This window comes from Bufo gargarizans, unplaced genomic scaffold, assembly GCF_014858855.1.
Source record: "Bufo gargarizans isolate SCDJY-AF-19 unplaced genomic scaffold, ASM1485885v1 original_scaffold_1944_pilon, whole genome shotgun sequence".
NCBI lineage: Eukaryota > Metazoa > Chordata > Amphibia > Anura > Bufonidae > Bufo > Bufo gargarizans.
The window spans coordinates 49093-64441 of NW_025334577.1; the positions used below are offsets into that span (position 1 = coordinate 49093).

General features: G+C 43.1%; 1 protein-coding gene across 1 annotated transcript in view; it reads left to right on the top strand.

The window, feature by feature from the left end:
- The window catches only part of LOC122923804 (dnaJ homolog subfamily C member 11-like), a 60419-nt gene extending 45419 nt beyond the window's left edge, over nt 1–15000 (top strand). Inside the window, exons 6-11 of the mRNA XM_044274648.1 lie at nt 2086–2241; nt 4635–4704; nt 10434–10491; nt 10821–10963; nt 11056–11185; nt 13071–15000. Coding sequence (XP_044130583.1) covers nt 2086–2241; nt 4635–4704; nt 10434–10491; nt 10821–10963; nt 11056–11185; nt 13071–13096 — 583 coding nt within the window. The 3' untranslated portion in view covers nt 13097–15000. The remainder of the gene's footprint in view (nt 1–2085; nt 2242–4634; nt 4705–10433; nt 10492–10820; nt 10964–11055; nt 11186–13070) is intronic.
- The last annotated feature ends 349 nt before the right edge of the window (nt 15001–15349 follow it).

Consider the following 15349-nt stretch of genomic DNA (forward strand, 5'->3'; position numbering starts at 1 on the left):
GCACACAGCAAAGGTTTCCCAGGAATGTCACCTACAGATGGCATCACTTCCTTCTCATGCCTGATCATTTATGGGACCAGCTGGCACGCCAGCTTCAGCAACCTACAAGTGCAGGATCCACACTACCCACCACAGCAAATGTGCCGCAGGATACCATACCGAACCTGTATGACTGACTCCATTCCCAACCAAATATCTCATCATGTATCCAGGCTATAGGCAGCCCAACAGGGTCCTATCAGTTGTGCAGTTTTCCCCTATAAATATCTCCTTATGTTTTAATATTGTAATCACTTATATATATTATCATCATCACATTCATACGTAGAAAAAGCCATTCCATCAACTCCTTTTTGGTGCATTATTTTTTTTGTCAATGAGTGTACAAATATTTTTTTTGTACTAAATCTTCATTGACTTAAATTATAGATTTAACGTACTTACTTGATATGTTCTGATATCACAGTTTGCTAGCTATATAAAAGGATAAGCCCATCCATAAATGCAATTTTTTCAGCATTCAGCATTTATTTATTTTTTTGCTCCACCAATAAGTTTTCTTATTGAAGACAATAGCATCTTCGACCACAAGGGGGCACACTTCTGCCACATTGTGAACACACCTTACAATGTAAGGGTACATTCACACTTCTGGCAGGCAGTTCCGTAGCAATCTGTATCCAAACGGATATAATTTGTAAACGGATCCGGATGCGGATCCGTCTCACAAATGCATTGCAATACCGGATCCGTCTCTACAGTGTCATCCGGAAAATAGGATCCGGTATTCATTAATTTTTTTACAATTTTAAAGGTCTTCGCATGCGCAGACCGGAAGACCGGATCCATCAATGTGGCAATTTTAATGCCGGATCCGGCACTAATACATTCCAATGGAAAAAAATTCCGGCAAGTGTTCAGGAGTTTTGGCCGGAGAGAAAAACGCAGCATGCAAATGCCGTAAAAGGACTGAACTGAAGACATCCTGAACGGATTGCTTTCCATTCAGAATGCATTAGGATAAAACTGACTGACTATTGAGCCTCTAGGACGGAACTCAATACCGGAAAACTTTGACGCAAGTGTGAAAGTACCCTAAGACTGTAGATTGCAGAATTAGCCTGCATTGCTCTGCCAAGAATATCACATGATCTCAGTTGTCTGTAAATATTTATGTCTACTTTTCTTTTAAGGCTACTTTCACACTCGCGTTTTAGCTTTCCATTTGTAAGATACGTTCAGGGCTCTCACAAGCGGTCCAAAACAGATCAGTTTGCATTCTAATGCATTCTGAATGGAAAAGAATCCGCTCAGTTTGCATCAGTTCAGTCTCCATTCCGCTTTAGAGATGGACACCAAAATGCTGCCTGCAGCGTTTTGGTGTCGGTCTGATGAATCTGAGACAAACGGATCCGTCCTGGCACGCAATATAAGTCAATAGGGACGGATCCGTTTTCACTGACACAATCTGGCAAATAGAAAACCGATCCGTCCTCCATTGACTTTCAATGGTTTTCAAGACGGATCCGTCTTGGCTATGTTAAAGATAATACAAACGGATCCGTCCTGGCACGCAATATAAGTCAATAGGGACGGATCCGTTTTCACTGACACAATCTGGCACAATAGAAAACCGATCCGTCCTCCATTGACTTTCAATGGTTTTCAAGACGGATCCGTCTTGGCTATTTTAAAGATAATACAAACGGATCCGTTCTGAACGCATGCAGATGGTCGTATTATCTGAACGGATCTGTCCATGACGGATCCGCACAAAAACGCAAGTGTAAAAGTAGCCTAAGAAATAACCGCATTTGTTTGGGGTATTACTTCTTTTCATTGATGAATTTATTTTATAGGCCGGCTAGTTGCTTTGGATAGATGGTCCCGGCATTCAGGCTGACCAGCAGCTACTTATTAGCTGCGCACCTATTACAGGGATGGGGATAATAGATGTGTCAAGTTTTGCACTCGAGGTCAGATGAGATTCAGCATTTGTTGCAAAGTATAATTTACGGCTTGTTTGGTGGTTCAGAGCCCTACAGATGCTTTCTATTAATCTGTTCCTGATCTCCTTTATTCCAGGTTGAATAGAGCCAGTCAGACGTATTTCTTCCCTATTCATCTGACAGATCAGCTTCTACCAAGTGCGGTGTTTTACGCCACTGTGGGACCCCTTATTATCTATGTAGCGATGCATCAGCTTATCATCAAACCTTACCTCAAGGCACAGAAAGAGAAGTAAGTATCTCGCCACAGCTCGTCCTATAACTCAACCAGACAACTCCTCTATGGGCAAGAAACACCAGGTTTGCATTAAGATAGATCTTTTTTCTGTAGCTAAACTGGCCAAATAAGTTTCTGGAGTGTTTATTCTAAACTTTTTCCCTCTAAGGCCCCTTGCAGACGAGCGTGTCCGGATTAGGTTCGGATGTGTTGCGAATGCATTCAGTAAAAAAAATTGTGATTTCGCAGGCAAAGTCATTCAGTTTTTTGTTTTTTATCGCCGGTGCTATGCGATTCAATGCGTTTTGCACGTGCGTGATAAAAAATTTAATGTATACGAACAACATCTCTTGGCAACCATCCATAAAAAACGCATCGCATCCGCACTTGCTTGTGGATGCGATTTTCACGCAGCTCCATTCACTTCTATGGGGCCAGTGTTGCGTGAAAAACGCTGAATATAGAACATGCTACGTTTTTCATGCAACGCACAACTGATGTGTGAAAAAAAATGTACACAGCCCCATTGAAATGAATGGGTCCGGATTCCATGTGGGCACAATGCGTTCGCATCACGCGTTGCACCCGCGCGGAATACTCGCTCGTGTGAAAGGGGCCTAATCATAAAATTATCTGTTCTTGGCTCATCCTCTTCTTTCAAACCATTTCTTATGGCCCATTTACACAGGCCGAGAATCTGCCAATAATCCCTAACAAGCGCGCATAGGAACGCTTGTTATCAATTACCTGGCGGTGTAACGGTGCCGCTGATTACCCAGTAAAATCCTTTTAAAGGGAACCTGTAATATTGAAATGCAGTGGCAGTCTGCAGGCTGAGCGGTATGTAGCAGGGGACGCTGAGGAGATTGATATATTGTTTTATGGGAAAAGATTCATTAAAATTGATCACTTTTTCATTTAAACCTGTGCTTTTTCTGGGCTTAGGAGACCAGTGGGTGGTCCTATCAGTGATTGACAGATATAGCTATAAGCACAGTCAGCACAAAGATGGCTTTCAATCACTAATAAGACCACTTACAGGACTCCTAAGCTCAGAATGAGCAGATATTCAAATGAATGAACTACAGGTTTTACTGAATCTGTTCCCATAAATCTTTATATAAGTTCAGCTCCTCCTGCTCTATAACCTGCTACCTGTAGTTTCCACTGCATTTTCCCTTTAAGAACCTTTTGCGCTGGTCAGTTACTGGCCAAAATGATCACTCAATCACTGGCCTGTGTAAAAGACCCGCTGAGCAGCTGACAGTCGAGCAAATGCATGTACATCGAATTGTTGGATATTTTATTTTGGCAGCACTTTTCCCTGTGTAACCATGGGAAGTGCAGCTGACAAGGTAAACAAATGCCTGCTCTAACCATCTGATGGTCATGCATTCTGAATCTCATGAAATTCATGCAGTCATTCATTTTTCGCCTTATAAGACGCAGGTTTTAGAGGAAGACAATAAGAAGAAAAAAACATTTTCATTAGACTTCAGATCAGACCTCAGCTTACCGCCCCAATCAGACCCCCAATGTTAATAAGACCCTCAATCAGACCCCAATATGAATGACCCCCCCCCCCCAATCAGACCTCAGATAAGAGCCCAAATATAAATAAGACCCCCCATTTAGACCCCAGATCACTCCCATTCCACATATCACCGCCGCCGATTCTCACCTTCAGCGCTCTTTTTCTTCCTGCCACGGCTGTGCTGTGACCTGACGCGCATTGGAGGCACTCATTAGTATTCGCCCCATAAGGCGCACTGACATTTTTCCCCTACTTTGAGGGAAGGGGAAAGTGCGTCTTATGGGGCAAAAACTATGGTATCCTCAAATGAGCACCGTTCAAAATGCGGTATATTTTGTTGACAGTCATTACACTGATAAATCTTCCCATGTAAAAGAACCCTGCTGCTCTCCTTTGCCCTGCGCTAAATCGCACAGGGCAAAGGAATTGTTTGGAGATCCTGTGACGTACCGGGGCTCTCTATGGGGCTGCCAGGAACCCCGGCGATGTCACTGGCACTGATGTGCGGGATTTAGCGCTGCCCTAGCCAGTAAAACGGCCCGCCCATCTGAGCTGGTGACGTCACCGAACACACTGCCGGGCGGAAGTTTCCACCCGGCAGTGTGTTATTGAAAACAAAAGAACCTGTGCCCTGCGCGATCTAGCGCAGGGCAAGGGAGCGCATCGGAGCATGAGATGCTCCGATGCTAGCCTCAGGAAGGCTGCCTGGGTGAAAATAAGGGTATGAACCCTGAACCCGGACAACCCCTTTAACAACAATCTGCCCGTGTAATAGGGCCTTCACATTCTGTATTATACTCTAGAGATGCACTCACTGTTCTACAAGCTTATACTCCTTGATTGTTCATTTTTTTTCGCTTATTTTATTTGATAGAGAATTAGAGAAACATAGGGAAGACTCAGCATCTGACGTCTTAAAGAAGAAGCAAGAAGCAGAGGCTGCAGTGAGTATTGCCTTCATTCTCCTGCCCATTCTATAATACAGATATAGGAGTTACCGTAAATTCAGCCCCGTATAATGACCTAGATCCATGCATGCCATGTTTCCCGTTATACTGAGAGCTGTGAACCTCCACTTTATCAGTGGAAAATGTTATCAGTGGAAAATAAGGCAGAAGATGTGCACTTGCTCATCTAATCACCGCTATCTGCCTAGTTATGCCATTTATTGATGCTGTGACTCAAATATTTACTGTTTCTGGTATAGAGCATCAAATAGGTTGCACCAAACACACCACAAGCAATAAAGTTTCATTTACCTCTGTCCCCACCCAGTCCATACTGGATATTTAGAGTGAAATTTGCAGATCACTTCTCTTAGGTGCATTAATTCTATAAGTTGTATTTTTATAGTTTTATTTGTGGTATATTGTGCACTTAAAGAAAATTAGATTTTGGGGACATGGTAGCATTTTTATTTTTTTTCAAATTTTTGTTTCATTTTTTCAAGTCAGAACTGTGAAAATTGTCCAGGCTACCAAAAACCCTGTCCGCAAGGGTTAAAGGGGCTTTCCAAGTAATTTTTTTTTCTTTTTTTTTCTTTTACAGGCAAGGAAGCTATTTGAATAATTAAAAAAAAGTATACTTACTGTCCTAAGCCCCCTCTGTTCCAGCCACTGCTCCTTTCCTACCCTCTGCTTCAGCCATGATGTTCCCATATACCACACATGGCAGCTGCAGCCAGTCACTGGCCTCAGCAGTATATGGCACAAGAGCTCTGAAGCAAGCGGTTGGATCTAGCGGAGCCACTGGAACGGATATAGTTCAGGACAGGAAGTATGCATTTTTTTCTTATTATATAAATTTAAAAAACTGGGGCTGTTAGACCATTTTTCCTGCTGATACGTTATTTTTAGGTATTCCCAAGCAAATGCCTGTTTCCACTGAAAGACCCCAGTGCTGTCTAGTCATATTTCCTGTTGTTAGTGTGCCCTAACAATTGCCTGTGCTCTTTTAGGCTAGTTTCACATATGCAGCAAGAGACCCGGCAGAGAACAGCCTGCCCGAGCTCTTGGGATACGGCATTGCCATTACCTGACTACCTGCATACCTCATTAATTATAATGGGTTCCGGCAGAGATCTGTCCGATTCTCAGCATATTTGCTTCTGCTTCTCTGCTGGACCAGCCTGTCTGATCTCTTGCCGCATATGTGAAACTAGACTTAGGCCTCCTGCACACGAACGTTTTTTTACACGGTCCGCAAAAACGGGGTCCGTAGGTCCGTGATCCGTGACCGTTTTTCCGTCCGTGGGTCTTCCTTGATTTTTGGAGGATCCACGGACATGAAAAAAAAGTCATTTTGGTGTCCGCCTGGCCGTGCGGAGCCAAACGGATCCGTCCTGAATTACAATGCAAGTCAATGGGGACGGATCCGTTTGATGTTGACACAATATGGTGCCATTTCAAACGGATCCGTCCCCATTGACTTTCAATGTAAAGTCTGGAGTTCTGTTATACCATCGGATTGGAGTTTTCTCCAATCCGATGGTATATTTTAACTTGTAGCGTCCCCATCACCATGGGAACGCCTCTATGTTAGAATATACTGTCGGATATGAGCTACATCGTGAAACTCATTTCCGACAGTATATTCTAACACAGAGGCGTTCCCATGGTGATGGAGACGCTTCAGGTTAGAATATACAAAAAAACTGTGTACATGACTGCCCCCTGCTGCCTGGCAGGTGCTGCCAGGCAGCAGGGGGCAGACCCCCCCCCCCCTGTTTTTAACTCATTGGTGGCCAGTGGGCCCCCCCTCCCCTATTGTTAACTCGTTGGTGGCCAGTGTGCGCACCCCCCTCCCTCCCTCTATTGTAATAATAGCATTGGGGCCAGTGTGCCCCCCCCCCCCCCCACCCCCGATCATCGGTGGCAGCGGAGTAGAAGATTCATACTTACCTGGCTGCTGCGATCTCTGTGTCCGGCCGGGAGCTCCTCCTACTGGTAAGTGACAGGTCTGTGCGGCGCATTGCTGTCACTTACCAGTAGGAGGAGCTCCCGGCCGGACGCAGACATCGCAGCAGCCAGCAGCCAGGTAAGTATGAAAATCTTCTACTCCGCTGCCACCGATGATCGGGGGGGTGGGGGGGGGGGGGGGGTTGTGCGCACACTGGCCCCAATGCTATTATTACAATAGAGGGAGGGAGGGGGGGGGGGGGTTGGGGGGTGCGCACACTGGCCCCAATGTATTAAAACAATAGAGGGAGGGAGGGGGGGGGGTTGGGGGCGCGCGCACACTGGCCCCAATGTATTAAAACAATAGAGGGAGGGAGGGAGGGGGGTGCGCACACTGGCCACCAACGAGTTAACAACAGGGGAGGGGGGGGGCCGCACAATGATATTCAAACTGGGGAGGGGGGGGGGGGTCTGCCCCCTGCTGCCTGGCAGCCCTGATCTCTTACAGGGGGATATGATAGTACAATTAACCCCTTCAGGTGCCGCACTATCATATCCCCCTGTAAGAGATCGGGTGCTGCCAGGCAGCAGGGGGCAGTCTTGTACACAGTTTGTAGTGTATTCTAACTAGAAGCGTCCCATCACCATGGGAACGCTTCTGTGTTAGAATATACTGTCGGATCTGAGTTTTCACGAAGTGAAAACTCAGCTCTGAAAAAGCTTTTATGCAGACGGATCTTCGGATCCGTCTGTATGAAACTAACCTACGGCCACGGATCACGGACACGGATGCCAATCTTGTGTGCATCCGTGTTCTTTCACGGACCCATTGACTTGAATGGGCCCGTGAACCGTTGGCCGTGAAAAAAATAGGACAGGTCATATTTTTTTCACGGCCAGGAAACACGGCTCACGGATGCGGCTGCCAAACGGTGCATTTTCCGATTTTTCCACGGACCCATTGAAAGTCAATGGGTCCGTGAAAAAAAACGGAAAGCGGCACAACGGCCACGGATGCACACAACGTTCGTGTGCAGGAGGCCTTAGTAGAAGGTAATAGACTGGAATACAGATACATAGCAGCACATTAGAGATAAAAATGGGATGAATTTTTTTTTTAAAATCTGTAAAAAAATTAAATAAATTATAACAATAATAATAAGTTGTTTTTTTTTATAATAGACTTTATTAACCCGTAGGATACCAACGCCATACATGTAGGGCGCAGAAATGCGGGACACAAATACCATCGCCGTATATGTACATCGGACGGGTGCAGGAGCTGCACCCGCCTGATCAGGGGCAGGGGTCCGGCAGTCGCTGATAGCCGGACCCCTGCTGTACGCGCCGGCATCAGTGAAAACTCTTGCACTGGCCGCAGCACATGCGGGATCCTGCCGGGTGTGGGGTGGCCATCGGGTCCTTGTGCCTCTCTGACGGGGACCCGCTGGCAGGGAAGGCAGCCCGATGCCTTCCTTGGGCATCGTGGCTGCCTTCCATGACAGCCTGTGAGATCCAGCCCCCTGGATCTCTCAGGCAAGCAGGCTGAAGTGTATTACAATCTATTACAAAAGTATTGTGATGCATTGTAAAGGGCATTAGACCCCCAAAATTTAAAGTCCCAGAGTGGGACAAAAAAAAAGTGTGAAAAAAATGAAGAGTGACAAGTAAAAAAAAAAAAAAGTGGCCCTTTCCCAAAATAAAGTAAAATAAATTTGTAAAAAATAGGGGAACAAAAGAAAAATAGACATATTATGTATCGCTGCATCCGTATCGACCGGCTCTATAAAAATAACACATGACCTAACGGTGAACACCGTCAAAAAAATAAAATAAAAAGTGTGCTAAAAAAAAAATTTGGGGTCACCTTACATCACTAAAAGTGCAACACCAAGCGATCAAAAAGGCGTATGCCCTCCAAAATAGAACCTAACTGTCGCCTCATCCCGCAAAAAATGAGCCCCTACCTAAGGCAATCGCTTAAAAAATAAAAAAAATTATGGCTCTGACTATGGAGACACTAAAACATATATTTTTTTTTTATTTTTTCAAAAATGACATCATTGTGTAAAACCTAAAAAATAAAAAAAAAGTATACATATTAGGCATCGCCACGTCTGTAAAAAAATTAAATAAAAACTGTGTCTTACATCATAAAAAGTGTAATACTAAGAGATCAAAAAGTCATATGCACCCCAAAATAGTACCAATAAAACAGTCATCTCATACTGAAAATAATTCGCCCCTACATAGGACAGTGGCCCAAAAAAATAAAATAAATGGCTTTCAGAAAATGGGGACACAAAAAATAATTTTTTTCAAAAATGCTTTATTATGTATTGTCATATTTGGTATTGTCCCGTCAGTAACAATCTGCTCTATAAACCACATGAACTAACCTGTCGGATGAACATTGTAAATAACAAAAAATAAAAACGGTGCCAAAACAGCTATTTTTTGGTACCTTGCCTCACAAAAAGTGTAATATAGAGCAACCAAAAAAACATATGTGCCCTGAAATAGTAACAACAAAACTGCCACCTTAGGCCGAATGCACCAGTGTATTACTGTATTATTGCGACGGCAGCAGGGAGCGCACGGCGTCATAGCAACCAAACGCTGTGCGCTCCTGCTCTCAGCAGGAATCAAGCCCGTGGTTCCACGGACTGCTCACGGCCGTGAAAAACGGCCGTGTGCATTCGGCCTTATCCCGTAGTTTCTAAAATGGGGTAATTTTTGGGGAGTTTCTACTCCAGGTGTCAAATGTGACATGGCAAATTAAAATTATCCCAGTGAAATCTGCCTTCCAAAAAAATATATGGCGTTCTTTTCCTTCTGCACCCTGCCGTGTGCCCGTACAGCAGTTTACGACCACATATGGGGTGTTTCTGTAAACTACAAAATCCCGGTAATAAATATTGAGTTTTGTTTGGCTGTTAACCCTTGCTTTGTTACTGGAAAAAATTGATCAAAACTGAAAATCTGCCTTCATCTCAATTTTCCTTTAATTCTTGTGGAACACCTAAAGGGTTAAGAAAGTTAGTGAAATCAGTTTTGAATACCTTCAGGGGTGTAGTTTCTAAAATGGGGCCATTTTTGGCTGGTTTCTATTATGTAAGCCTCACAAAGTGACCTCAGACCTGAACTGGTCCTTTTAAAAAGTGGGTTTTGGATTTTTTTTTAAAAATTTCAAGATTTGCTTCTAACTTGTAAGCCTTCTAATGTCCCCCCCCCCCCCCCCCCCCCAAAAAAAATGTCATTTACAAAGTGATCCAAACATGAAGTAGACATATGGGAAATGTAAAGTAATAGCTATTTTAGGAGATACCACTATCTGTTTTAAAAAGCAGAGAAATAGAAATTTAGAAAATTGTGAATTTTTATACATTTTTGGTAAATTGTGTATTTTTAATAAATAAAAATGAAATATTTTGACTCAAATTTACCACTGTCATGAAGCACAATATATGACGAGAAAACAATCTCAGAATGGCTTAGATAAGTAAAAGCGTTTTAAAGTTATCACCACATAAAGTGACACATGTCAGATTTGCAAAAATCAGCCTGGGATTTAAGGTGAAAAGTGGCTCGGCCGTGAAGGGGTTAAACATGCATCCAAAACATTGAATAAAATACACAGTGGGAGACGAAGAATGTTAAATCCTACCTTCTTTACTTCTCTCAGCTGTCAGCAACTTTTAGGTTAACTTTTAATTCTTCAAAAAAAAAAAAAAGTTCTAAAATGTGATCCTCATTGTTGTTTTCTGGTTTTGTAGGTACGATTAATGCAAGAGTCTGTGCGGCGGATCATAGAAGCTGAAGAGTCTAAAATGGGTACGGGTGAACTTCTTTTGAGATGCCTAGTGCCCATCTGTTAATTTTCTGTCATTTTATTATTAGTGTGTATTGAGCATTACTCTTCCCCTTGTCAGTAGTGAGCACTGATTTGACAGTGTCAGACTCTGTACCATGTTGACAAGTTGTCAGTTCATTCATGCATTTCCAGGAGGAGTAACAGAGGAATGGCATAATGCTGGATTCTAAAAAATGATGCAGCAGAATTGCTATTTCATTGGGACTGCAAGCATTTACTAAAACGGACATGTCAGGAGAGCTGACAGGATCTCTAAATTTCACAACCTAGGGTTATTTTTGTGTTTCAGGCTTGATAATATTGAATGCTTGGTATGGCAAATTTGTTACCGACAACAGCCGGAGAAATGAGAGAGTGAAAGTCATTGATGTGACGGTGCCCCTGCAGTGCTTGGTCAAAGACTCTAAGTTGATCCTCACAGAAGCTTCAAAGGTAACTGCACTAAAGCTTCCTTCCAGGGTGAAGATTTTCCCGCTGTCCCTTTATAATGGCAGCTGACCCTGGCTGTCTTTCCTCCTTCTTAGGCTGGACTGCCTGGGTTCTATGACCCATGTATTGGGGAAGATAAAAGCCTAAAGATCCTCTACCAGTTCAGAGGGGTTCTGCACCAAGTCATGTCTGGAGACAACGAGCCACTTAGGATACCAAAGCAGTGTGAGTTTATATTTAAGCTTTTTATCTGAACAAGGATTGTAGAGATGTGGGATGTGATCACCCCCCACCACTCCGTATCATCAAAGTGGTATAGTAACTAAAGTTCCCAGACATTACCAACCAAAGCCCAGATAATGTCCTAAAAAGCCCAGACCATGCCGCACAGTGCCCAGATATCTAGTGCTGTAAAGAGCACAGACAGTGCCACCCAATGCCCAGATAATTCATGTCATAAAAGCCCATAGCATGCCACACAGTGTCCAAATATCTAGTGCCATTGTCCAGACAGTGCCCAGATAATGTCATAAAAGCCCAGACCATTTCACATAGTGCCCAAATATCTAGTGCCGTAGCCCTGACAGTGCCACCCAATGTCCAGATAATGCATGTAATAAAAGCCCAGACCATTCCACACAGTGCCCAAATATATCTAGTGCCATAAAATGCCCAGACAGCTCCCCACAATGCCAAGACAAATAGTGCCCAAAAACCATTATCCAGTACCCGAATAGATGCAACCATACAGAGCCCAGGAAATTATTACATATTATACCCAAACAATACCTCACATTGCTTCAATAGTGCCATACTACTATCATTAATGTGGTTTTCCGGGAGCCCAATATTGCTGGCCTGTCCTATGGATAGGTCATCAGGATCTGATTGATGGGGGTCCAACTCCCAGCACTCTCGTCAATCAGCTGTTTTACGAGGTTGCAGTGCTCTAGTGAGTGCTGCAGCTTCCTCACAGCATGTTAAGCACAGCACCGTCCTTTGTATACTGGTCGTACTTGGTATTGCAGCCCAGGCCCATTTACTTGAAGGGCACTGAGCTGCAAATAGGCCATGTGACCGTTCAACATGACATCACCGGCTTAGGAAATGGCCACAGCACTCACCAGAGAGACACAACCTTATCAAACTGCTAATTGGTGGGGGTGCCTGGAGTCAGACCCCGACAAATTAAATATTGGGGATCCTATCCTAAGTATTAGGGATGAGTAAATCGAGCTTCAGATCCAAGATCCGAAGTTGATTTGCTCAAAACTTCGTTTTAATGCTGTACAGAGATCCGTCTCCATACAGCATTAAAATGTATGGGCTCCCGCGGGGGAAATTGGTTCTCGACAAAGTCTTGCAGTACTTTGGTGAATAACTTCAGGATTTGATTATTGAACTTGAAAACCATTCTAAAACTTGGATGCGAAGTCTGCTTCAGTACTGAGGTACCAACCGGTACCAACGCCAACTTCGGATTCCAGTTTTAAAATGGTTTTCAATTTTAAAAATTGAATGCCAAAGTTATTCACCGAAGTCTCACCGGAGCCCATACATTTGAATGCAGAGACGGATCTCTGCACAGTATTCAAACAAAGTTTTGACCGAAGCTACTTTGGATCTAGATTCTGAAGCTCGCTTTGCTGATGACTACTGAGGATAGGCCATCAATGCTGAACTCCCAGAAAGCTCCTTTAATTCAATTAAGTGCCATCCTACTATCATTAAATGCAGTATAGTGCCCTTATCTTGCCTGTTCTTCCTGTTTAGATGCACAGGACACTGTTTTCTTACTGCTTGTGGTCTGCATACGAACACGCCTGTCACATACAGCAGCGTGCAGTATTAACTCAATAGGCCTTGGATTGGGAGCTAAATGCACCTCTGGTCCTTATAGATACTTTAAAAGGTAGAAGTATTGCTACCCCTATCCCCAATTCCACAATGCATCTTGGATTTTCTAGCATTTTACATTTCACTTCCACATAAAAGTAGATCATGCAAGGAAAGCAAGCAGAGCCTGGTAATATCCTCTCACAAAGTCGCCTCTGATATTAGCCTTTTGTGTGATTTTATGATCGGCTCCTTTTCTTCTCTATTCTTTCAGCTCACAAGATCGATGCGGACGGCTAGCCTATACCAAGAGCAGAATTTTGATACTCAAAACTCATATATCCGACACCTGGAACATCTACCCTGGATTATCTGCACATGAATCCAACAAGCTGAATTTTTTAAGACTATATCCATTATTAAAAAAGAAGAAACAAAGTTGTCAGAAATAATATATGTTGAAGTAATGATGAGCATATGCTGATAAAATGGCATTGTTTTACCAGAGCCATATTCTCCTTTAAGGTTCAATTGGTTTTACCCCTTGGTGCAATCATAACAATTGGTCTTCAACTTGTGCATCTCTGTCTGTTGTGGAACTACAACTCCTAGCTTGCACTGATACGCTTTAAGTTGTAGTACTTCAACAACTGGTGTAAGGTACGTGTGGAGATGTCTTTATGTTGCTGAACACCCAACTTTTTCTATCTGTTACATGATGTATGCATCTGCATATTATTCTGTCTTTAAGGGAGCACTACACATCAGTGGAACTAAACTGTAATACCACGCACAACCTGTTGACGGGTGTGGCGCTGTTTTTGAAAGAAAGCTGCCATGTTTTTTTAAAATCATGGACTATCCCTTTAAAATCAGTAGCAGTGTTATAATATGTATTAATGAATATCAGTTACACCTACGGTATGTAAAGTTTTCTCAAGGATGCCTGTGCTGGAGATATGGGACATAAAGTAGTTAATCATGAGGGCAGAAAAAATTGTGGACTTCCTGACAACCAGATTTTAGGTTTAGTGCCCCTTTAAATACATTTGAAGGCATCCACTTGCAACCATAAGTATGGAAATGCATTTAACTAAACTGGACATGTCTGCAGCCCTGGATATGCAAGGATAGAGTTTTCAATTTATTTTATGCCCAGTTACCATCTAAGCTATTTATTGCACTGATCTAGCAATTCCATTGGTCCAGAAACTGTATAAGCAGTTGGGTTCAGACTTATGGGATTGGCCTATCAGAATACAGACTGCAATATTCTGTGGTTTTGGTGCAAAATTTTCTGTTCTTTCAGAACACTGTGATGCAGGATGGTCAAAAGTGGGAAGGTCAAAAATCTGGAATCACACTGGATCTGTGAATATCTGACTGCAGGAACTTATTTTCCATCTACCATGCCAAAAATTCCAAATGAGTTCTAGTGTTTGGGGACATGTGCCAGGAGGCAGGGACCTATTTATTGAATATATATGTATACAGGTTTTAGTAGACTTTTTTTTAAATTGCACATCTAATTTTTTGCAAAGTTACTTCCTTGGCCTATCCTTGAAATTGCACCGTTTATTTTCCTTTGCTCACTGTTAGCCCTGTCCCATAGAGCAGCTTCTTGTGCTATATTTTACCGCAAGGGTCTCCCTTGTTCCTTACACACGCTGTTATCCTCTAGGCTGAGAGTGGAATATAAGATGATATTTTGTGCGTCTACATGGTAGGGGGTTCCTTGGTGCACCCACAAGGCTTTGATTTGTCTAACCCATGATAGATTTCATTAACAGCTCTACAGCAGTCTGTGCTCCCTGGATGTCAGTCCCTCTCATCTTCTGCCAAATAGACAGTTCGCCCTGAAAATGTCCATCCAAGAGACCTGACCAGGGATTTGCATGAAAAGGTTCATTTTCTACTTCCTCCTCCACGCTGCAGAAATAAATACAATGTGAAATAAACCAGGATATTTTTCCAAGTCTTACTGATTCTTGAGGAATTGACTTTTCTTTTAAAATGGGACATTTTCACCTGTCTCTTATATAAGAAGGTGTTGGTTTACTCAGGTCTGGTCTGAGGTTTCCATCAGCATACATAGTTCAGACTGCAAAAAAAGAGGGTTAGTCAGCACATCCCAATGCGCAGGTGCACGTTGCTATGGCTGAAAACACAACATAGAACAAAACATACAATGCAACAGCACTCTGCAAACCAAATAAAGTACGAAAATGTATTATATTGCTAATGCCATGCTTATAAATTAGAGATGCCTGGCAAATCATTGTGTACAAAATTATTTGAGCCCGTCTGCTACACGTCAAGGTGATCTCTGTAAGGCTGGAACCTAACACTACGTTCAACCTGTTAAGTGCCATGACAGCGACCATGAAGTTCAGGGGCTGTAGGTTCCGCATGCATGCTGGGCCCCTATGGTTTTTATCTTTTTTCGGTGCCAAAATGGCCTCCATTGAATCCAGGGACTACAAGTACCAACATGCATCCAGAGCAAACTAAGCTTTATACTCATACTAATTTAAAATCAGCCTATGAGCATAC